At 35.7% G+C, this 24,592-nt stretch overlaps 1 protein-coding gene and 1 pseudogene across 26 annotated transcripts in view; one reads left to right on the forward strand and one right to left on the reverse strand.

The window, feature by feature from the left end:
* Positions 1–24,592, forward strand: part of PCM1 (pericentriolar material 1) — a 96,347-nt gene that overhangs the window by 22,637 nt on the left and 49,118 nt on the right. For 12 of the 26 annotated variants that reach the window (XM_059685580.1, XM_059685588.1, XM_059685594.1 and 9 more), the window contains 13 exons: positions 3,040–3,217; positions 3,373–3,462; positions 7,962–8,071; positions 10,113–10,329; positions 12,171–12,357; positions 13,247–13,420; positions 13,825–13,982; positions 14,098–14,333; positions 18,194–18,348; positions 18,484–18,613; positions 20,089–20,229; positions 20,961–21,151; positions 22,878–23,081. In XM_059685580.1, coding sequence (XP_059541563.1) covers positions 3,040–3,217; positions 3,373–3,462; positions 7,962–8,071; positions 10,113–10,329; positions 12,171–12,357; positions 13,247–13,420; positions 13,825–13,982; positions 14,098–14,333; positions 18,194–18,348; positions 18,484–18,613; positions 20,089–20,229; positions 20,961–21,151; positions 22,878–23,081 — 2,171 coding nt within the window. The remainder of the gene's footprint in view (positions 1–3,039; positions 3,218–3,372; positions 3,463–7,961; positions 8,072–10,112; positions 10,330–12,170; positions 12,358–13,246; positions 13,421–13,824; positions 13,983–14,097; positions 14,334–18,193; positions 18,349–18,483; positions 18,614–20,088; positions 20,230–20,960; positions 21,152–22,877; positions 23,082–24,592) is intronic. The other 14 variants (XM_059685590.1, XM_059685596.1, XM_059685605.1 and 11 more) reach the window with 3 other exon arrangements.
* On the reverse strand, positions 17,557–17,624 carry LOC132228966 (U7 small nuclear RNA; annotated as a pseudogene).

The following is a 24,592-nucleotide window of genomic DNA, read 5'->3' on the forward strand; positions in this document are numbered from 1 at the left end:
ATACTTTTTAGTTTTCTCTAGTTTTTTTCATGTCTAACTTTGTCTCCCAAATCAGATTATGCTTCTTCAGAGATTGTACCTTAGACCTCTGTGTTTACAACTATCTAAATGCATAATTTTGGAGCAGATAGTATGGTGTTAAAAACTCAAAATAGGACCTAGGAATTTTACTTCCCTGAACTGTGATATTGGATAAATCATAGCTTTATTTTCTCTGGGCTTTTAATTCCTCATCTTTCACATAAAAAAATAAAGTTGGAGTGCATATTTATCTGAAGTGCTGTTTAGCTTTAAAAATACATTTGCATTCATGAAGAATATTGGAGGAGCCTCAGCTAAGTAGAGGAAACTTAGGGTTTTCTGAAATCAGACTGTTAACCTGTATGTAACTCAGGATTTCATGCCCCAAGTCATTTTTTTAAATCTGTAAACTAAAAGTGCCGGGGTCCAACCCCAGCAGGTCCAGGGGTCCCCAAAGGTGTGGACGGAGTCGGCGAAGAAGGAATGTCACGGAGACAGCGTTCAGTTGATCAGCAGCCTAGCCAGGATCTCCAGCCCGGATCTCCAGAGAGGTTCTGCTTCGGATCTCCAGCGAGGTTCTGTAGCCATGTTCCCTCGCTAGGTTCTCCAGCCAGGTTCTGTCCAGGCTCTCCAGTCAGGTTCAGTGTCCAGGTTCCAGTCAGGTTCTCCTGCCAATCTCTGTAGTCAGGTTCAGTCCAGGATCCCTTGCCATGTTCTCCCGCTAGGCTCTGTCTCTAGGCTCCGAGGCCAGTCCCGGTCCAGGATCCTCTGGCATGCTCTCGCCAGCGAAGTTCTTCTGTCTCTAGGCTCCGTGTAGGTTCTGTCTTCTGAATTCTGTCTCCTGAGTTCTGAGTCTTTCTGTCTTGTTACAACTGTATTTATACCAGTTGATTCAATCCTATCAATCTCTATTACAAAGGTTAGGGCGTTTCTTATCTCCATTCCAGGGAGAAAAGATTATGTAGTTTAAGCATGATTGCTCGTAGTTAAAGGGATTAATTACCCGCCTGGCACTTAGTTGAGGGGTTTTATTCCCTCCCTAACTTCAGGGGAAAATCCCTACCTGGGGATTCAACCTTTCTCGGAGAGGTGACTTTGGTTAAAACACAGCGCCAAGAAGATGAGCAAACATATTAAGAACCGTATGCCATATATGCCAGGTCCCTTGAAACAGCAAGGATGGACCGGCTCCCGGCATAAAAGCATGCTTGTTGAAAGTGACTCAGAAAGATTAGTATGGTTTGAAGGGTGGATATAGGCTTGGCTTCTTTTTTGGGTTTCTGTTCCATGCACCATCCTCTTGACATGTTCTTATCCCTAGGTATTTTTATTTCCATTTTCTTGTCTTTCCTTTATATTTTCTAGTAGTCCCCACCTACAGCCCTTAGTTCAGTTTTTGAAGTATTGTTCTGAAATGGTATTTTTTATGGATGCAAAAGTTATTAAGCAGTAATAAAACCTCACTAATGTAAAAAATTGTTGGGAATTCATCTCTGGATTAGTGAAAAGTCTGAAGGTAATTGTGTTTACTTTAGTAAATAGTTCAGAATTCTTTATAATTAGAATATCAAAGTTTTGCAAATAGATGTGACTAACAGGGGTTAAAGTTAATTTAAAAAGTTTGCTTTTTAAAGTGTAAAAGTCCATAATATTATGTTGTTTAGTAAACTCTTTAGGAATAGATAGGTTTCAGGTTACCTTGAGGTCTGAACTATTTTTGAGCGATGGGAGGATTTTTAAATTAGGTGGAGCTATATACATTCTTGAAAGTTTTCTTTTTTCCTAGATCACAGTTTACTTTATTTGTGCAATGTTTCTTCTCCTAATTAATTGCCATTGATTCTTTGCTGGGATATTTGATATCAGTCTGGAGACATTTCTCTTAGTCACTCCATTAAGATCTGTACCTATTTTTGCTCTGGTTTTACATTTTACCAGTGACTTTGGACTTAGATGAAATTATTTTGGATCAAGTCTGAGAAAGTTAACTATTTATAGTTACCCCTCACTTTCAAATTCTTTTTTTTTTTTTTTGAGATATAAATAGTGTTGAAATAAGCCAGAAGAAGATGAGTTATGACAGGAAAGAATGTTTCTGAGTTAAAGAAGCATTTTACATAAATAATATATAGAATCATTAAACTTTTAAAATATAAGATTTTTAAAAAGCTTATCTATGATGAAAAATATTATGGTAAATAGTTCAGGCATTATTTGGTTTATAATTTATTGTTTCCTAGTTATATTTAAATTTGTCTCTGCTTAGTTGACTTAATTTTTCTTGTTGGGTTACATATGAATAATTTTAAGTTTTTAAAACTTAGTTTTTAAATAATCTGATCCTCTACTTTTAGGCAAAGATGCTGGCTACTTTGGGGGGAATATCAGAGTATTCTAAATGAACTTATTTTAGAAAAAAAATTTTTTTAATACAAAATATAAAATTTCTGCTTTACTTTTGCTTGTATAATGTGATGTGAGTAAATTAAAGCCTTTCACATCAGATTATCAAATGAAAAATGTGTTTTTAAAATTGTTTGGTGGGGTTTTTTTAAACATCTCTTAGGAGTGGGGCAAAACTTTTGTTTTTTAGTTTAGTTTTTTAAAAATTCTTTTTCAAGGATACTTTCAGAGCATTAGCCTAGTGTGATTTGCTCTTCCTTTTCTGTAAGGCCTGGATCCCTCCTTTATTTGTGTATATGTAGGTGTTTATAGCTCCTTTTGCCTTTTAGCCTTCCTGTCTTTTATTGTATGCCTTTTTCTTTATTTTCCTTTTGTTGATTCCTCTTTATGCTAAGCCATTGCTTATGGTCTTTGACTATGAAATTACTTATCTACCTTCTCTTAATATGGCAGGCTCCCTGTGTTACCATTTTTTTTTCTTAAAGTGTACTAAACCTGTGTCTAGGGTTGTATATTTAGTACTAATTTATTATTTATGTATGTACTTTACCATTGGTAATCGAAACGGAAACATGAATTTTAATAGATATAATTGTTGTTGGTCTTATTTTCCAGGCCAGAGATCCTCAGCAGGAACCTATGGAAGATATAGAAAATTTGAAGAAACAACATGATTTATTAAAAAGGATGTTACAGCAGCAGGAGCAACTGCGAGCTCTGCAGGGAAGACAAGCTGCTCTTCTTGCTCTGCAACATAAAGCAGAGCAAGCTATTGCTGTGATGGATGACTCTGGTATGCCACAGTCTTAGAATGTTGTTTTACAAGCAAGGTGTGATAGTACTGCAAGGTGGATGCTGGTTATTAGATAGTCAGATCTTGATCATTGACGAGTTTAGAAACCTAAATATAAGGCTTACCTTGTCCTGTGCTTTTCTCTGGTTATGCAGAAAAGATTGCAGGGACAAATCCTGGCCATCCTACTGTACCGGGCAGACAGCCATCTCGCTCTCCTTTTCATCAGAGAGTACCCTTACGAGGTAAAAGGGACAGGCTGCAGTTCTGTTTTTGTACCTCAGACTGATAGTGCTGTTAATGCTTTTATTTCCACCTTTTGTACTTCATTTAGGTAGGATTGCTGTATTTTACTTGCCTCCCAAGGAAGGGTTAAGACCTTAAGTAAGATGGTGATTAGATTAGATTTGTAGAGCTTTTTTAGCTTCTGAGGTTACTAGTAGTTCTTTTATTTCAATTTGGTATCCAATTGTGTACAGCAGTTCCTTTGGGCTATGTTTTTATCCTATACAGTCTTCCGGAGACTCAGAAATATTCTTTTTCCCCCTAATAGTCATATATCACTTAGGTGGAAATTTTATTGCATTGTTTAGTATTGAGTTCAATTTGTCTCATCACCTTCAAACCTAAGTGTTTAATCTTCATTAAGTTGGAAACAAATTGTTACTTTTTAAAACTCAGGTAATATTTTCTACTAGTCTGTCATCCCATTCTAATAACTTATCACCCTGTGGGCTCTCCATTTTAGGTCCTCACTGAAGTTAACCTTGTTACTTGATTTATCCTGCTACTCACACCCATCCCACTGACTCAGCCCTCTGATATGCATAATTTAATTTTTCCCTTTTCATAAGGAACTTTATAACTTGCAAGTAACTTACTCTTTTATAATAATTATATAGTCGTATAGTTGTACATATAGTAGTAATTATAAGATTTTAAAAAAATCCTCACCAAGTCTATGCTTATTGATTTTTAGAGAGAAAGGAAAGGGGGGAGAGAGAGAGAGAGAGAGAAAGAGACAGACAGACAGACAGACAGATACAGGCAGAAACATTGATCAGTTGCCTCCCATAATCACCCCCACCAGGTATGGAACCCTCAGCCTAGGTATGTGCCCTGACCAGGAATTGAACCCGCAACCTTTTTGTGCACAGGGTAATGCTCCAATCAACTGAGCTTCTTGGCCAGGGCAATAATTACAAGATTTTTATTCCCACTTTCCCTTTTAAAATTCAAAGTATCATTAACTTTTATATTTAGGAAAAACATATTTTACTAATGACCAATACTAGTTTGGTTAATAATATACTTTTAAACATTTTTCAGATTTGGAGTGTTAGATTTCAGAGACTTTCCTGTAATAGTTATATTATTTGAAATAGTTAAGTTTACATCATCTCGTTTGATTATCACAAAATTGTAGGTTAGTCTCAGGAGCTTTTCTTGTTTTCTCACTTTATAAAGAAGGACCTCCAACACAGAGTTTGTGATTCCCATAAGCTTATATGAAATTTTAGTAGCATCAGATCTCTTGAGTTTTAGGTCAGTGGTCTTCTGTTTATGAACTTTTATATTTATTTTATTTTATTATTATTTTTTTTACTACTCTTTGTAATACTTTATTTTTTTTCTTTATTTTATTTTATTTTTTAGTAAATCTTTATTGTTCAGATTATTACATTTGTTCCTTTTTTTTCCCCCCCATAGCTCCCCTCCACCCAGTTCCCACACCACCCTCTGCCCTTACCCCCCCACTGTCCTCATCCCTAGGTGCACAATTTTTGTCCAGTCTCTTCCCGCATCTCCCACACCCCTTTCCCCACCAAGAATAGTGAGTCCATTCCCTTTCTATGTCCCTGATTCTATTATAATCACCAGTTCATTCTGTTCATCAGATTATTTATTCACTTGATTCTTAGATTCACTTGTTGATAGATGCATATTTTTGTTCATAATTAGTATCTTTACCTTTTTCTTCTTCTTCCTCTTCTTAAAGGATACCTTTCAGCATTTCATATAATACTGGTTTGGTGGTGATGAACTCCTTTAGCTTTTCCTTATCTGTGAAGCTCTTTATCTGACCTTCAATTCTGAATGAAAGCTTTGCTGGATAAAGTAATCTTGGTTGTAGGTTCTTGGCATTCATCACTTTGAATATTTCTTGCCACTCCCTTCTGGCCTGCAAAGTTTCTGTTGAGAAATCAGCTGACAGTCGTATGGGTATTCCCTTGTAGGTAACTGAGTTTCTTTCTCTTGCTGCTTTTAAGATTCTCTCTTTGTCTTTTGCTCTTGGCATTTTAATTATGATGTGTCTTGGTGTGGTCCTCTTTGGATTCCTTTTGTTTGGGGTTCTCTGCGCTTCCTGGACTTGTAAGTCTATTTCTTTCACCAGGTAGGGGAAGTTTTCTGTCATTATTACTTCAAATAGGTTTTCCATATCTTGCTCTCTCTCATCTTCTGGCACCCCTATAATTCTGATGTTGGTATGCTTGAAGCTGTCCCAGAGGCTCCTTACACTATCTTCGTATTTTCGGATTCTTTTTTCATTTTGCTTTTCTGGTTGGGTGTTTTTTGCTTCTTCACATTTCAAATCTTTGCCTTGATTCTTGCGCTTCTCTGGTCTGCTGTTGGGAGTCTGTATAATATTCGTTATTTCGGTCCGTGTATGCTTAATTTCTAGTTGGTTCTTTATCACAACATCGAGGGTCTCATTAGATTTCTTGAGGATCTCAATAACTTTATCGGCGGCTACTAGACAGTTCTTGAGAGACCTTAAAAGTGTGGTTCTGAACTCAATATCCTCCATTGACAGTTTTGTCCTGTTTCTTTGTCTCCACATTTTTTATGCTTTCTTGGTGCACCCCCTAGTGGTCTTTGTGCGCAGTCTTGTTGTAGTTAAGCCTTGATTATTGTAGTTAATACTGGGGGGATTTGACCTCCAGGCCAACTGGCTGTGAGAGTCAGCTGTGTCTGCAGTGGGAAAACTTCTGTCCTCTAGGGAGGTGCTAATCTAGCCTTTGCCTGAGGCTATCTGGCAAATGGCTCTGCGCAGGGCTTGGGCGGGGCGGGTTGGACAGGATCAACAGAGCAGGCGAAGGGAGCAGTCCCGCCTCTCAGAGTCCCAGCAACCGCTGCAAACCTCGGAGAGAAAGCTGCCCTCGCGTTCTGACTGATGCCAGACAGTCCTGCTTCTCCCGTTTGAGTCTGGGTCCCTAGAGACTCACCCAGAACTGGAGCTCAGAATCTGAGACTCCCTCCCGATTGAAAACGACAACCGCGCCTTCAGCTACCAGCCCGCTCCACGCGTACGTCCGCACCTTTGTATTTTCCGCACTGCGCCTCCTCTGAGTCTCGTATGCTGTTCTCTTTCCTTCTAGTTGAAGAATTTCCTCTCAGCCAGTCTTCCTGTGGTTCTGGGCGATGTCCATTCCGTCTTTTAGTTGTATTTGTGAAGTGGTTGTTCGAGGCAGCTAACTCTGGTGTTTACCTATGCCGCCATCTTGGTTTTCCTTTGAACTTTTATTTTTAAGTAAGCAGATAATCTATTTTTTAAAAACAGAAAAATGTGTACTGTCATGAGGCAGGGACCAGGAATAGAATGAATAAGAGTTTTAATTTATTTGATATACTGTTTCAAAAAGAACTTTAGGTTAATAATTTTAAGGCAGATTTACTCTTGTATTTATGAAATTTTGCAGAGAAATACTGATGGAAAGCCACAGTTGTTATATTTAATTTTCTGGAATGTAAGAGGCAGCGTAATTGTCCTGGGAAAAAGTGCTCCTGTCATCATTTAACTAGAAAGCTGTGTGTTAGTTATCTAGACTGTAATTTCTTCCTTTTCAAAACATAGTTTGGACTGGCTGTGTGGGATTCTCTCCAGCCCTGAAATTCAAATTTCTCAATAGTAAAAGCTAGTATTTTCCTTTTAAACAGAAACAGTTTATAGCCAGTGTCTCATTTAGAGCTAGGATAAGCATGGGGTGGCTGGATAGTAGAGCACCAACCGTTATCAAAATTGTCATCAGAATACTGCCTTAGGAAGGAAGATAAAAACTACGGTTTTTTAGTATGACTAGTAGCACAAGCAGTTAGTTCAATAAATTATCTGTTCTATTGCAGGGGTCAGCAAATGATGGCCAACTCGATTTGGCCCACTACCTGCAATAAAGTTTCATGGAATACAGCCATGCCCATTTGTTCATGTATTTTCTGTGGTTACTTTTGCCCTATAATGGCAGGGTTGAGTAGTTGAAACAAAAATTGTATTTCTATAGAGCTTAACATATTTAATACTGTCTGTATTTTGAAGAAAGTTTGCTAGCCCCTGAACTAGAGCGTCATTTGTTAGTGGAGATGGGACTTGAGACCTATCAGAATCAGCTGTTCTTTTTCAGCCAAGTACTTTCCCTAACACAGCCTTGACCCAGTCTGCTAGACCTGTCCCCATCCTCCATTCAGTCACTGTTCTTAATTAGGATGTAAAAGTATTCCTCCTCAAATGTTGGGACAGAAAAAGATGAACCACTATCTTAGAGTTTTGTCATTTTCCCTTTATTTTCAGATTAGATGGAAATGATAAAATGATTGGTTGACAGATAAATCAGGGTTAACTAGTTTCAAATTATGTTAGTGGATGTTTTTTTAAGTCCTGTTTCCCCAAAATTTATTTTTAGTTTCTCATAAATTAAGGTGGTGTATTTATTTGCTTTAATTAATAGTTCTTAATTTTTCTTTCCAGTTGTAACAGAAACTACAGGAAGTCTATCTGGAGTTAGTATCACATCTGAACTAAATGAAGAATTGAATGATTTAATTCAGCATTTTCATAATCAGCTTCGTGATTCTCAGGTAACAATTTTTTCACGGTAGTTGAGTTTAAAGTCTCATTACTTAAAACAGTGGAGTTCAAACCTTATTGAGCATAAGTATTATCTGATACGATTGTTAAAATAATGTAGATTTCTATTCAGTAGGATTCTTCACACCTTTACAATTATGATTCATACATTTAGAGTGGGTTTTTTCCATGTGTGCTAGTGCTTGTAGTCTAGGGACTATACTTTGAAAAACAATAAATTAAAGGAAAATCTATTTTGAATGAAGTGATTAGTGAAATTTTCCCTTTGTGTGCTACTCAATAACACGTTCTTTTTGCCTCTCAAAGATAAATGATCACAATCTTTAAACTTGTTTTCTTTGAATCTGTGTCCTTGTAATAATTTCTAACAATTTTAAGAAAGTTCTTAAGTTTAATTTCGGAGTTAATAAGTTCATAATTTATTGACCTTTTAAAATAATTATGTAAATGCAAACTTTTCAGGCTGTGGGCCTTGAGTAAGAAAGGTGAATTAATACCTCTCCAGTGGAATTGAGTATGATTGAAGATGCACAATCACCTGTCTGCTGAACAACTAAAAATAAAAGAATATGGCCCAAACACTTTGGGGAGTTATTTAGCAATATCTAATACATACTTTCCAGGAATCCTGCAATGTCCCACCTTAAGAAATTCTATGTTCACAAGGAGACATGTTATGTATAAGAATGTTTATGCAGCATTGTTAATAGCATAAAAATAAAGAGCAACCTAAATGTTCATCCATGAACAGGAAAATGGACTAATAAGTTTATATGAGTACATACATAGGTATTACATATTAAAAGCATGTTAATATCTTTGGAGAGAGTTATGGGGTTGGGTGTTTTTATGTATATAGTTTTAGCTGTATTTATGAGGTTATAGTTCTCTTTAAAAAAGAAATTGATGCAAATGTGGCAAAACAGTAAAATTTGACTGAGCTCAATGGCATTTATTCAATACTAGAGGTCCAGTGCACGAAAATTCATGCACTTGGCGGGGGGGGGGGGGGGAATGGGTGGGAGGGGGAGTGTCCTTCAGCCCGGCCTGCACCCTCTCTCAGTCTGGGACTCCTTGGGAGATGTCCACCTGCCAGTTTAGGTCTGCTCCCTGGGGCCCAGCAGCCCAGGAGCACTCGGGGGATGTCCGACTGATGGCTTAGGTCTGCTCCTCGGGGATGGGCCTAAGCCATCAGTCAGACATCCTTAGCGCTGCCAAAGAGGAGGGAGAGGCTCCCGCCACCGCCGCTGTACTTGCAGCCATTAGCCCGGCTTGTGGCTGACTGGAGCTCCCCTTGTGGGAGCGCACTGACCACCAAGGGGAAGCTTTTACATTGAACGTCTGACCCCTGGTGGTCAGTGCATATCATAGCCATCGGCCGATCCACCGTTAGAGTCAGTTTGCATATTACCTTTTTATTATATAGGATATGATTCCCTAAGTCTTAATGGATTTTTGAAAGGTTTCATACTTTATTTTAAATAGAGGAACATAGGAAAGAAGTGGTAGGAAAGACTTTGATAGGTTTAAAAAATTAAAAGTTTATGGTGGTGGTAAGAGAGGGATTGATAAGGCTTATTTTGTATAAAGTATGGCACTGTGTAGTCATTGTGTGTCTATAAAACTATATGTTATATTGACACAAAAGGAAGCACTATGCAATTTAGGAATAAGAAAGGCATATACTTACCCACCATACAACCTAGGCAAATATATATCTCTCAGGAAGAATATTTATTTTTTATATATTTTTATTGATTTAAGAGAGGGAGAGAGAGATAGGATCATTAATGATGAGAGAGAATCATTGATCAGCTACCTCCTGCACACTTTCTACTGGGGATCAAGCCTGCAACCTGGGCATATGCCCTTGACCAGAATCAAACCCAGACCCTTCAATTTGCAGGCTGATGCTCTATCCACTGAGCCAAACCAGCTAGGGCACTCTTGAAGAATTTTTATGCCTTTTAAAAATGAGAATGCAACCTTTAATTACCTTAGTCTTTATTTTTCTTCTCTTTTTTTTATAAGCCTCTACCTGTTCCAGATAATAGGAGACAGGCAGAAAGTCTTTCATTAACTCGGGAGGTTTCCCAGAGCAGGAATCCAGCAGTTTCAGAACATTTGCCTGATGAGAAAGTTCAACTTTTTAGCAAAATGAGAGTATTACAGGAGAAGAAACAAAAAATGGACAAACTGCTTGGAGAACTTCATACACTTCGAGATCAACATCTCAACAATTCATCATGTAAGTATGTAATCTGGCTTAGTGCTATTAGGTAGAAAACACATAAGTATAATGGCAGCATATAAGTAGTTCCTTAGTAAATAATTTGGTGAGTGAATGAACACATAGTTCCTCAAGAAAATTATAGTTTTTTTGTGGGGAGATGAACTTGCATGTGAAAAGCTTTTAAGTAATAAGGCAGTATGATTAAAGCCAAATAGATGTCAGATCTGTTCTATAATTCAGAAGAGGGAAAGGATAAAGTTAGGCCTTGAAAATTGGGTGAATTTAAGGGAAAAGTCGAAGGTAATTAGGTGCTTAGACATAATAATACTGCAATTTTAACATATTCAAAATTTTCCCTTAAAAACTAATCCAAATTAATACTTGGTTTAAAAACATGAAAGTATTTATACCAAAAAAAGTGAGATATAAAAAATTTTTATATAGTACATATAGTTCAATGCAGAAATCCCAAAACATCCTTTTAAAAAATATGTGACTAGTCATCTCATGTGGGAACAGGAAAGGCAGTAATCATCCTAGTTATACTATAGAAACTGTCTTTTCTGCTTTGCAGATGTTCTACTTGCCTCTGTCTAAAATATAGTTGCTAATTTTTCATTTTCTATCCTCATCTTCACAAGCCTGGTTCCTGCCTTTTGCCCAAACAGTAGTAGGAGCTCTAGCATTAGAAATGGAGTCAATAGAGTCAGGCTCAGTTGGTCATTATTCTTTAGCATTCCAGCTGTTCTCTTACTAAAGAAAAAACAAGGCATAGAAATATTTCTGAGGTCCCTGTTTCTTCTCTTTGCCAAGTTCAGAAGAAGCTTAGTATTTCTACCCTGAAACATACTCCTTTTCCCTGACCTCTGTTAGTCTGCTAGAGTATAAACTAATCCCAACACTTATCCTTCCTAAACAGATTAACACAACTAAGAAAACCTTAACATTTGAAAGTTGTATTTAAGGCCTTGTGATCAGTGTTATTCACATGGGAAAGTAGCACACTGCTTACTGATGATGCCAAAAAGTCATTTTCTCCCCACTGGAAAACTGCAAAGCAGCAGCAAAGGTAGAGCAGCCCAGGAATAGAGTGAAGAGACTACTGGAAAGCAGCTCTAGCAGTTGATAATGTAGGCAACAAGTAGTGATGTTGCTGTGAGAGACAAATGCCAATAGTTTTAAAGTGGTGGAAGACAGAGAAGTACAGAAATTCATCATCTTCATTTACTGCCCTTGAAGGCATAAGATAACCTTTGTCTGATCTGTGTGAACAGAAAAATAATTAAAATGTAATGGTTAAAGGACTACAGAGGATGAGCTATCATTAATTTGAAAGTTTTATTGCCAAGTAGTATTTCATAGTATGGATATACCAAAGTCACTTTAACAATTTTGCTTTATTTTTTCGAATAAGGAAAGTTTTGTCTTGGAGACCGGATGTAATTTCCTCTGAGCTATGGATTTGGTAGTCTTTTAAGGACATACTATGCTAGGGCTGCTTTATAAAGATTTGTGGACGATGTATTGCACATCATACACAGTGGCCTTGATGAACTTAACCCAGAAACAAGTTTATCAGGGGCTTTAACAAGGAATACTGTTCTTTTTAAAGGTAGAATATCACAGTTCTTGTCAATTTCCATCTTGTCTTTCGTTCTTCTTTCTGTTTTAACTATATTTGGTTGAGCATCATGTTTATAAGTGGTCTGGATGTTAATATTATTAAGTTTCTAAAATTTATGCAGAATTTAAGATGTTAATGACTTCTACTTTTTATTTTTCTACATCCAAACAAACTATAAATAAATGTTTGGTGCCATATTTGTTTTTGGTAACTTTTTTTTGTATGTGTGTAGTTGTGCCTTCTTCAGCCTCTCCACAAAGGAGTGTGGACCAAAGAAGTACAACTTCAGCTCCCTCTGCTCCTGTTGTCAATGGAGAATCCAATAGCCTCCCGTCATCAGTTCCTTACCCTGCCGTTTCTCTGGTTTCTCAGAATGAGAGTGAAAATGAAGGCCATCTAAATCCAACTGAAAAACTCCAGTAAAACACTTTTACAGATATTGTTAAATAGATTAGAGATAATGGGGATAAGTGCTGGGTTTATTTAATATGATAAACATTCTTAAGTGATATGGTAGTACAAGTGTGTCTGGGTGTTATATGAGCAATCTTTAGGCTTTCCAAGAGGTATGTGACATTGTAATACAGATCATTTCTATGAGCAAATGTATTCCAGTTTTCAAATAAAGAATTAGAAACAGCTGAACTACAGTTAAAATAATCAAGTGGTTTAGAAGCTGGCTTTATAATCAAATAGCTCTGTATGTGTGTCTTTCAAGGCTCTATGACTGTGGACAAATAACTTACTCTCATTTAACCTCTGTTTCTTCATCTGCGAAATAGGGATAATAATATACTTGTTCACAGAGGTGTTTTAAGGATTAAAAAGCATTGGCATGCCTCCTGGCACTTAATAAAAACTTAAGCTGGTCATTTTTTGGTAAACATATGACATACTTTATAGATTTCTGTGTTATAGGAACCATCTGCAAATGCTCAATAATGCTTGCATACCTGATTTGCCTGAGAGCTAGTATTCAAATTGTTTTGTACTTCTCATTTTGGATACATATTAAGAAATCTAGGAATATTTCTGACATTGAGTTTTAAGCTGTTAACATGCATACCTGCTTAAAATGAACACTTGGAACTCTTTAAAATGCTTTTGTCCCTAACACAGCATGAAAAATATAAAGGGATGAGATTTTGAGTAGACTATACTTGAAATTAAATTATTTATAGGCATAGCCCCTAGATATTTGACTAGACTTAAGTTTTGTTTGTGTTGGCTGCTATTACATGAAAATAATGCATGTTTTACTTTGCTAAAATAGTTATTAATATTATATATATATGTATTGTTTATCAGGAAGTTAAATGAAGTTCGGAAGAGATTGAATGAACTAAGAGAATTAGTTCATTATTATGAACAAACATCAGATATGATGACAGATGCTGTAAATGAAAACACAAAAGATGAAGAAACTGAAGAGTCAGAATATGATTCTGAGCATGAAAATTCTGAGCCTGTTACTAACATTCGGTAAGAACTTTTATTTGACTTTTCTCCTGTAAATCTGCTGTTTTGGTCAGTGTAATCTTAATTGCCTTGTGTAAAAAATAGGGAAGAGTTGAGTATAGTAGTTTAGTAAATTTGCTATTTGTTAGATCAAATGCAAGTAAATTACAAGAAGTATCTAAATTAGCATTTTTCTACCTCTTTAATTTTAAGGTATAATTTTGTTTTTTCAAATGTTTTAAGTTTCTAAATTGTAGAAGTTAATGAAAAGCAAGAACCAATTATTCATAGTATGAATTTAAATGTGGAAAAACAATGGTGTTCATAGTTTGGAAGTACTTTATCAGCAGTTCTAAACCTTGGTTGTTGTTGTTGTTGTTATTATTATTATTTTTACCTTAAATAACTAAGCTGTTTTCTTTTTTTAGAAATCCCCAAGTAGCTGCCACCTGGAATGAAGTAAACAGTAATTCCAATGCACAGTGTGTTTCTAATAATAGAGATGGCAGAGCAGTTCATTCTAATTGTGAAATTAACAACAGATCTGCTGCCAACATAAGGGCTTTAAACATGCCTCCTTCTTTAGGTATGATTGACTCTACTCACAGAAATTATTGCCATATTGTTCTTGGGAAGTAGATTTTTCTTTCATTAGTACTCAAGTTTATGAAATTACGGATTTCAATGATACCTGTTTTCAGCAGATTGTCGATATAATAGAGAAGGAGAACAGGGGATTCATGTTGCACAAGGTGAAGATGATGATGAGGAGGAAGAAGCAGAAGATGAGGGTGCTAGTGGAGCTTCATTGTCTAGTCAAAGGAGCAGTGTGGCTGATGAGGCTCCAGAGGATGCTGAATTTGAACAGAAGATCAATAGACTTATGGCTGCAAAACAGAAACTTAGGCAATTGCAAGATCTTGTTGCTATGGTACAGGCAAGTACTGCTTGGTTTTTAAAAAACTACTTGTCAAATAGTACAGTCTTATAAGATAAAATTTATATATTTTGACAATTACATGGCATAATTATACTATTACATATTTATGTATTAAGTTCTTGCTATATGCCAGCTTTAGATGTTTGGCACTTAAATTTAGTTTTTAACTACTGTTGACATACAATATTATATTAGTTTCAACTGTACAGAATAATGATTAGGCATATTTTATGAAGTGATCAGCTCAATAAGTCTAGTACCCATCTAATATTATATGTAATTATTATAATATTATTGACTATATTTCCTATGCTGTACTTTATTTATATTCTTGTGACTACTTTTGTAACTGCCAGTCTGCACTTATTTAATCCTTTTCACCCATGACCCCAATCTCCCCTCCCATCTGGTGACTATCAGTTTGTTCTCTGTATCTTTGAATTCATTTCTGTTTTGTTTGTTCTTTTATTTTGTTTTTTAGATTCTACATATAAGTATTATTTACAGTTTGCTTTTTTTCCCACTTCACAATGTCTTGGAGAACTTTTCATATTAGCATATATAGTCCTATATAATTACAGATAAATAATTGTGAAATATTATATAGAAAAGTAATTATAAAATATAAATCATACTGCATATGTATGTGTGTGTTTGTGGTATATATTAAATACACCTCTTATTAGCTGCAACAGAGTTCTCTGTAGTATTAACAGACCTTAATTTAGTTAATCTGACTCCTAGTGATGTATACTTTTGTTGTTTCTAGTTTTTTACTACTTGGAATATTCCAGTGAATATTCTTGCCCAACTCTCTTTGTGCATTCCAAGAATATATATTTTTTTATTGATTTGTGAGAGAGATTTATTGAGATTGATAAGTTGCCTCCCATATGCTCCTGACTGGAATCAAACCCCTTCAACCTTTTCAGTGTTTAGGATAACATTCTAACTAACTGAGCCACTTGCTGCATTTGTGTTTTTCAAGAGTATATAAGAAGTGGAATTGCTATGTTAGATTTTATGCACATATCAATTTTAATGGACACTGCTTAACTGCTTTCCAAAGTGGCTCTATTAATTGATATCTAAGCAATGGTGTATGAGTCCTTTTTCTCACACCCTTGATTACATTTTTTTATATTGATACACTATAGCTTAACCATTATTGGAATTGGATTTTGGCTTTTTCCAAGTTTTCCCTAATAAAGAAAGGCTTTTGTGTAAACACATGTATACAAACACATGTAAGTGTACATATACACATGTAAATATTTTTGCTTATACAAATTATGTGTGTTGGGTACATAAACTGATAACATTGGTTACCTATGGAGAATGAAGTCAGTTGGGGACAGAGATGGAAAAAGAATTTTCTAAATGTCTTTTTTAGTTTTTGAACTTTGATTATATGACAATATTCGCATTAGAAAAAATTAAAACAGCTTCTAAAGCAAATAACAATAATAGGTTGTGCTTTCTTACAATCATTGTACTTGTTAATTACTTTCCCTTTTTTATAAGACCTCTTTCTTCAAATGTATTACCCACAGTGGGAATAACAGAGCAGAAATGATAACTTGGTGGCTTATAGATGAATCAGGCTTATATTGCTTTAGTGATTTCCTAGACCTAAAGTATATATGAGAAATGAGAAAACTGCAACCCAGAGGGAATAAGGGGTCTCCTTCTGAAAGAAGCAATTGAAAAAAATGATTGGTCCTGGCAGTGTAGCTCAGTTGGTTGAATGTGGTCCCATGCATTGGAAGGTTGCTGGTTCGATTCCAGTTAGGGCACATACCCAGGTTGTGGTGCATATGGGAGGCAACTAATGAATATCAATGTTTCTCTTTCACATCTATGTTTCTCTCTCCCTCTCCCTTCCACTCTCTCTAAAAAAATCAATTGAAAATATCCTAATAAAAGCCTAATATGCTAAGTATCCAGTCGGCCATTCAACCACCAATCAAAGCGTAATATGCTAATGATATGCTAAGGCCGCTCAACCGCTCTCTATGACGTGCACTGACCACCAGGGAGCAGACTCTCCAACCAGTAGTTAGCTTGCTGCTGGGGTCTGGCCAATCAGTACTGAATGAGATGGGCTGAACACGCCCTGGAGCCCTCCTGCGGTCCCTCCCCAGCTGGCCAACCATCCATGTTCCTTCCCAGCCCCGATTGTGCACTGGTGGGGTCCTTCAGTCCTTCAGTCTGGCCTGCGCACAAATTCCGTGCACCAGGCCTCTAAAATATATAAATATATATATGAAAAAATGATTGCTAAATTATACTTATTTTATCTAAGGTACTCTTCATGTTCTTATATCTTTACTTGTATTGTCTTTCCCAAGAAACTCAGGGGATGGTCTGAACAGTTACATAGTTGTGAGCATCTAAAGGTATTATTATTATTCTTGATTAGATTAGCTTGGACAACTTACATGGCCCTTATGAAACCTTATGTGTCCTAGAGTCTCCAGATGGCCATCTTTTTTAGTTCCTTAATTTGATGAATGTGTGTCAACACAATACTTCTTTGTTTTAGTGTTTGAGGTATATCATTTAAGTTCAGGCACTTTCATACTACCATCTAAAACATCATGCAGTTATTTTGTATCTTTTCTCATACTTTAATTTTTCCACTTTTTATTATCACAAAATGTCTCATGATCTAGTTTGTTTATTCCTGAGTCCCAACCCAGTTACTTTCTAATCTTCCTCTCCATAATAGTAATTAGGTTTGTTTTTAGATAGCAAAGACCAGAATAACACTATCTATAAACTTAAAATTGATTCAGTGCTTTTATAACTAAGTTATCTCTAACTTTTTAAGGTTTTATTAGAATATTTGCAAAGGTTAAAGTTTTAGTTGAGGGCTTCCAAGAAAGCATGAGTAAATATAAAATATATAGAGTTAAAAAAAATTTAATATACTTTTATTGATTTCAGAGAGGAAGGGAGAGGTAGAAAGATATAGAATCATCAGTGTGCCCTGACCTGGAATTGAACCATGACTTCCTAGTTCATAGGTTAATGCTAACCACTTAGCCACACTCACTGGGCTAGGATTAAATATTTTTAAGAAAAATGCAGTAGTTCACCCCAAACCTTTTTTTTTTTTTTTTAAAGAAATTCTTCATTGTTTATTACATATGTCTCCTTTTTTCCCCATTGACCTCTCCCTGGCCATCCACTTCCCACCCCCCACCCCTTTTTTTTTGAGGGCCTTCCGGTAAAAAAATAGAAGACCTGCCAGCTAGACAAATTCAAAAAGAGCTGTGAGCATTACCCCCCAAATCTTTTAATAAGTACATTGATTTCAATAAAATATGGATCTGTTAGGAAGATAGTAACTTCATTTGTATTGCCAGGAGTGATTACTAATTTAAAATGGTATATTCTCATTAGTTTTTGTATTCCAAGCCATTGACACTTGTTTGGCAGACCAAAGCCATGAGGAAAGGGAAAATTTTATGTAAGCAAGTGACAATGGACATTGATTATTTGATATTGTTAATGTAAAAGTTAAATCTTAAGAAAAATTAATATTCCGGAGTTTGCAGTTCCAGTAGTATATTTTTTATCTTCATATTCTTTGATAGCTCAGTATTTGGTCAAAATAACAAAAGGCAACTTAGTATTTGTCATTACTGGATAATAGGCAGTGCAGATATTTAATGTACTATTTTTAGTTTCAGTACTCCATTTCTTGCCATGGTAGAGAATGAACTTCAGTGTTCTCTACTGCTTTCTCTACTTCTCTAATTTTTCTTATATGACTTTGATTGACTAGTGGTAATTACTAAGGTATGAATTAGATTTGTCAAGATTATTTTAATATAATGACGTGTTTTTAGGATGATGATGCAGCAGATCAAGGAGTTATCTCTGCCAGTACTTCACATTTGGATGATTTCTACCCAGCAGAAGAAGGCACCAAACAAAATGCGAATAACAATAGAGGAAATGCCAATAAAACACAGAAAGATGCAGGAGTAAATGAAAAGGCAAGGTATGTTAAGCCTTCATTTAGTAAAAAATCAGTGCCTGTTATAGAGAAAGTACTCGGCTGGGTATACTGTATTACATAATGCTTAATGTTATCAGATTTACTGGAGTCCAAAATATAATGTCAATTTAATTACAGAGAGAAATTTTATGAGGCCAAACTACAGCAGCAACAGAGAGAGCTCAAACAGTTGCAGGAAGAAAGAAAGAAACTGATTAAGATTCAAGAGAAAATTCAAGCATTGCAAAAGGCATGTCCTGACCTACAGGTAATTAGGAAATTTCTCTCTTTAGAAAAAGATGTCTAAAACCCAGTGTCAATTGAAAGTACTCTTTCTAGTACTGATATGATAGATTTATTTCTGTTAATTTTATGATTAATGAAATGGTTGAACTAATGAACTGTTTTAGGGATACACATCTATACTGAAAGATACCACTAAGGAATTGACAGATTATTTTCATTCTTTCACTTGTTGGGTTAGCTAGCTAGAGTTTCAAAACATGAATGTAACTATTAAAATACTCTGGTTTCACATTTCTAGTTCCACTGAATTTCAAAGAGATCACTCTTTACATTTAGCTAGTGAAAAACAAAATCAGGATGAAGTAAAATGCCAAAGACTCGGAAAGAAAGAAAGAAAATGAACCATACTCACATGTACTATGACTATGTACCAGAAAATCTAGCAAATATATATATGTATATATATATATACATATATATACATAATATATTTTATTGATTTTTTTTTTACAGAGAGGAAGGGAGAGGGATAGAGAGTTAGAAACATCGATGAGAGAGAAACATCGATCAGCTGCCTCCTGCACACCCCCTACTGGGGATGTGCCCACAACCAAAGTATATGCCCTTGACTGGAATCGAACCCGGGACCCTTCAGTCCGCAGGCCGACGCTCTATCCACTGAGCCAAACCGGTCAGGGCAATATATTTTGTAAATGAGTTAAATAAAACCCAAAGAGTAGTTTTTCTACAAACCTTCAATAAGAATTAAAAAATAGAATAAAATATTCTGATTTTAGCTTTGCAGTTCAGGGACTACCATTTCCATCTTTAATGGCCTAAAATTATATAATAAAGCCCTTAAGCCATCATGTGTTATCTAAGGAAATTAAAATGTTTTGTTTTTAGTTTGAATATTAACTATATATACCTTTGCTTATTAATAGTATCCCATGCTTAGGTCTTTGATATTGAACAGAAAATGAACAATTTTTGACCATGTCAGGTAATAGGGGTAGGGTTAATATGGGAAGGAAATACCAATTCTTTTTGAGATTTTTTTTTCTCCCTAAAATTTATTGGTTAAGTTTATTCTTCAGTCAGGTATTATTTTTAAAGAAAGGGAAACAACATCAAATGATAATTCTAATGTAACAATTTATTTTCTAGATTGTTACCTTTTCCACTTTAATCCCTTTGTCCTTATCCCCAATCTAAACAATGCCCAGAGGAATACATAGCTGAGTTGGGTTGAGTATATGAAATTTTCCACAGTAATGTTTTATCTATCTTATCTCTCTCGTTTCTGAAGGTTGGTTACTACTCATTAGCTTTAGTCTGTGCTTTTTTATTATGTCAGATTTTCTTTGAATCATGATAGCAGTTGAGGTCTGATAACAAATATGTCACTAGAACCCTAGAGGAGTAATAAATTAACTGTTTTTATGAAATTAACATAATTGCTGTAATTCCTCATAATGTTTCTAATCCTTTTTTTAGCTGTCAACCACTAGTGCAGGTAATTGTCCCACAAAGAAATATATACCAGCTGTTACTTCAACCCCAACTATTAATGAAAATGAAACCAATGCAAGCAAACCTGTTTTTGAGCCTGACGATTCTTCAGTAGTAAATAATGAGGTATTGTATAATGTACCCTGTTGTTCTTGAGTCTTAAGTCACGTATTATTTTAAAATTTATTTTTCAAGTACAGTTAAGTACAATATTCTATTAGGTTCCGGTGTATAACATAGTTTATTAGACATTTATATACCTTATGAAGTAATCATCCTGTTAAGTCTAGTACCCATCTGACACCGTACTTAGTTATTACAGCATTATTGACTGTATATTCCCCATGCTGTATAAGTCACAGCTTAAGAAGGAAACAGTATCGGTAAAACATGTTTTTAAATGTAGCCTGTTTGTGTCTTTTAGTTGGGGAAAGAAATTTTTTTTTTTTTTTCAAAAAGTAAGTTGGGATCTCTTCAAAATAGTCTTGGTCTTTATTAGCAAATATTTGGTAGAATTATATGTAAAGGATAGTTGCAACAAATAGCAATCATTTGCTTTAAAAAGACCTATCCTTTGGTATTTTCTTTCATTTATATGTGATTTGTAGGAAACATCATAACTTTTTCTAAATAGTTGATATTTGGGTGCTACTTGTTTTCTTTAAGAATTAATGATTGCCTGGTTTTTTCTTATTCATCATTAACATTATTTTTAACCTTCATGAATATTTCAGTGTAAAAAGAATAGAGTGAGAATAGAAGTATTTGTAAGTATGGACAATAGTATTAGCCTGTTGTCCTTTAAGGAGAAGACAAATCCAAATACTTTAACTTTGCTCTAATTTTTAAATTAATAGCTGTGGTCAGAAATGCGAAGACATGAAATTTTAAGGGAAGAGCTGCGACAAAGAAGAAAGCAGCTTGAAGCTCTGATGGCTGAACATCAGAGGAGGCAAGGTATAGCTGAAACTGTATCTCCAGTGGCTGTTTCATTGAGAAGTGATGGATCTGAAAACCTGTGCACTCCTCAACAAAGTAGAACCGACAAGTAAGAGCTATTTAAATCATTTTTTAATCATCATACCTGCGGCTTGTAGAATAGGCAGCCTTGTTTTCCCTCTGCATCACAGTACAAATTTGTTGTGGCAGTGAGGATAATATTTAAGTATCACCTTGGTGCCTCAGTTTCACTAAATTGAGTTCCTTTCTGTTCAAAGTTCTCATAGCATTAACTTTTTTTTTAATTACTAAGACACTTAATCAAATGGTGATGTAGATTTTGTTGAGTGTATGACCTTTATTTTCTTAGTTAAGTTTTAAGCTTATAAAAAGAAAACTTAGTTAAGCTCTAACCTTGATACTTTGTAGTGCTATTCCATCAGGCCAGAAATAAGCACTTTTTTTACTCAGATTCAGTATCTGCTATTTGTAAGGTTTCTAAGGATCTTAAAACATTTTGTTATATAAGACATTTAGTTTTTAGGAGTTAAGTTTGAAATTTTCATATCAAGAATATTTCTAAAAGACTTGGTCATCTTTAATATCAGTCAATTACTACCTATATCAGCCGTGGGCAAACTACGGCCTGCGGGCCAGATCTAGCCCGTTTGAAATGAATAAAACTATTGAAAAAGAAGACCGTACCCTTTTATGTAATGATGTTTACTTTGAATTTATATTAGTTCACGCAAACACTCCATCCATGCTTTTGTTTCGGCCCTCCGGTCCAGTTTAAGAACCCATTGTGGACCTCGGGTCAAAAAGTTTGCCCACCCCTGACCTATATAGTAGTATTCAGATCTAAAATTTGGAATTCAAATGTGTTGCGACTTTACATTTTGATATTTTCAGATGGCATTTCTGGAACATTGCACCAAGCCTAACTCTTCTTCCTCTTAGAAGAACTTTTCCTATTTGTGGAGTCCCCATACATATTTAGTGATCAAACTACATCTTTAGTATTTTATTCTGTTCTGAATACCACACATTTATACTTCAGGTTCTTTGGATAGTTTTGATAAGCATCAAGATTTTAGAACATAGGTTCTAGAATTGTGGTACCCAATATGAAAGTCACTAGATATAGAGGTAACTAAGTTAAAATTAAATAAAATAAAAATTTTCTCAATTATGTCAGCCATATTTTAAGTGTTCATTGGTTATATGTACCTAGTGGCAACTATATGGGACAGCACAGATATAGATCATCACTATTCAGAGAATGGTATTGTACAAGAATGGTATTGATCTAGAAAACTGTCACGCAAAGAAAGGAAAGTTGAGGGTTGTTTAGGAAAAAATATTTAGAGCAGTGGTTCTCAACCTTCTTAATGCTGCGACCCTTTAATACAGTTCCTCATGTTGTGGTGACCCCCAATTTCATTGTTACAAATTGAACATAATTAAAGCATAGTGATTAATCACAAAAAACAATATGTAATTATATATGTGTTTTCTGATGGTCTTAGGCGACTTCTGTGAAAGGGTCATTCGACCCCCAAAGGGGTCATGCCCCACAGGTTGAGAACCGCTGATTTAGAGGATATGATTACTGTTTTAATTGGAAGAATTGTTTTATGGAAGGCAGAAGAAATGTATTCTATATATATTTTAGAATACTACTCATATCATAGTTACTAAGATTAAATGAGATTTTATATACACGCATGCACATGTGCATGTACATGTATATTTGGTACAGTGTCTGGCACATGGTGGTAAAGTATTGAGCTCATCTCCAGAATGATCTCTTGTTTTTTTGTCTCAATCTCTAGAACAATGGCAACTTGGGGAGGTTCTACCCAGTGTGCACTAGATGAAGAAGGAGATGAAGATGGTTACCTTTCTGAAGGAGTTGTTCGGACAGATGAAGAGGAGGAAGAAGAAGAGCAAGATGCCAGTTCCAATGATAACTTTTCTCTGTATTCTCCTAACAGCATGAATCGTAACTCTTATAGTATAAAGGAAACGAAAAATAGGTTAGTTTCTCTGTTTTTTAAAAACTCTTTTTTTAAATATATTTTATTGATTTTTTGCAGAGAGGAAGGGACAGGGATAGAGAGCCAGAGACATTGATGAGAGAGAAACATCGTCCTTGGAGTTTGGGAAATAGGACTGAAAGTTCCAACTTCTCTAATCATCTGGCTGGTTTTTCTGGCCACCAGGCCCCCTCATGAAGCCACCTAGGGCCTGCCAAGAGGTATTAGCAGAAACTCAGATATGCTGGAAAGGGGCTCTTTATGAAAAACACAGGTACTCAGGGGATGCCAAGAGTTATAGGAGCTCTGCTGGAAACCCGGGACAAATATTTTTTAATTGAATTTATTGCGAGTTTCATGTGTATAATTCTCTTGAATTTTTATTTTTTTAAATATTTATTAAATTGATTGGGGTGACATTGGTCAACGTGAACATAAAGGTTTCAGGTATGGGTTTCTATGTTACAAAATCTGTATCTTGATTGTGTGCCCACCATCCAAAGTCAAATCTTCTCCTGTTACCTTCTATTAGGACCCCTTCCCTTCTCTCCCTCTATCCCCTTCCCTCTGGTGATCACTGCACTGCTGTTTGTGTTCACGAGTTATCAGTTTTATTTCCCACATGATTGAAATCATATAGTTCTTAACTTTTTCTGACTCAATTCACTTAGCAGAATGTTATCAAGGTCTATGCATGTTGTTGCAAATGGCAGTATTTCATCATTATGGCTGAATAATATCCCATTGTGTATATGCACCACGTCTTTGTCCAGTCTTCTATCGTGGGGCACTTTGGTTGTTTCTGTGTCTTGGCCACCATGAATGATGATGCAGTGATGAACATAGGGGTGCATATATCTTTGTGAATACATGATTTCGAGTGTTTTGGGTATATACCCAGGAGAGGGATTGCTAAGTTGTGTGGTAGTTCTATTTGTATAATTTTTATATTATCTGTATATTGTATTGTGTATTCACCACTCCATGTCAAGTCTCCTTCCATCACCATTTATGCCCCCTATATTTTCTTCTACCTCACCCAAAACCCCTTTCCCTCTGGTAATCACCATGTTGTTGTCTGTGTCTCTGAGGTCATTTTTTTGTTTTTCTTTTCTTAATCCTTTCACCTTTCAAAAAATACATATATCATATATATTTTTTTTGTTAATCCTCACCCAAGGATATTTTTCCATTGATTTTTAGAGAGAGTGGAAGGGTGGGGGAGAGACAGAGAGAAATATCCGTGTGAGAGAGACATATGGATTGGTTGCCTCCTGCACAGAGAGACACGTCAATTGATTGCCTCTCACAGGGCACCAATCAGGGCCGGGGATCGAGCCTGCAAACAGGTACATGCTCTTGACTGGAATTGAACCTGGAACTCTTCAGTCCTAGGGCCGATGCTCTGTCCACTGAGCCAAACCAGCTAGGGCTCAAAATATATTTTTTTTATTATACTACAAGAGTGTTGCCAAGATATATTCAGCTACACTGGATCAGGATTTGTAAGC

The sequence above is a fragment of the Myotis daubentonii genome, chromosome 2, assembly GCF_963259705.1.
Source record: "Myotis daubentonii chromosome 2, mMyoDau2.1, whole genome shotgun sequence".
NCBI lineage: Eukaryota > Metazoa > Chordata > Mammalia > Chiroptera > Vespertilionidae > Myotis > Myotis daubentonii.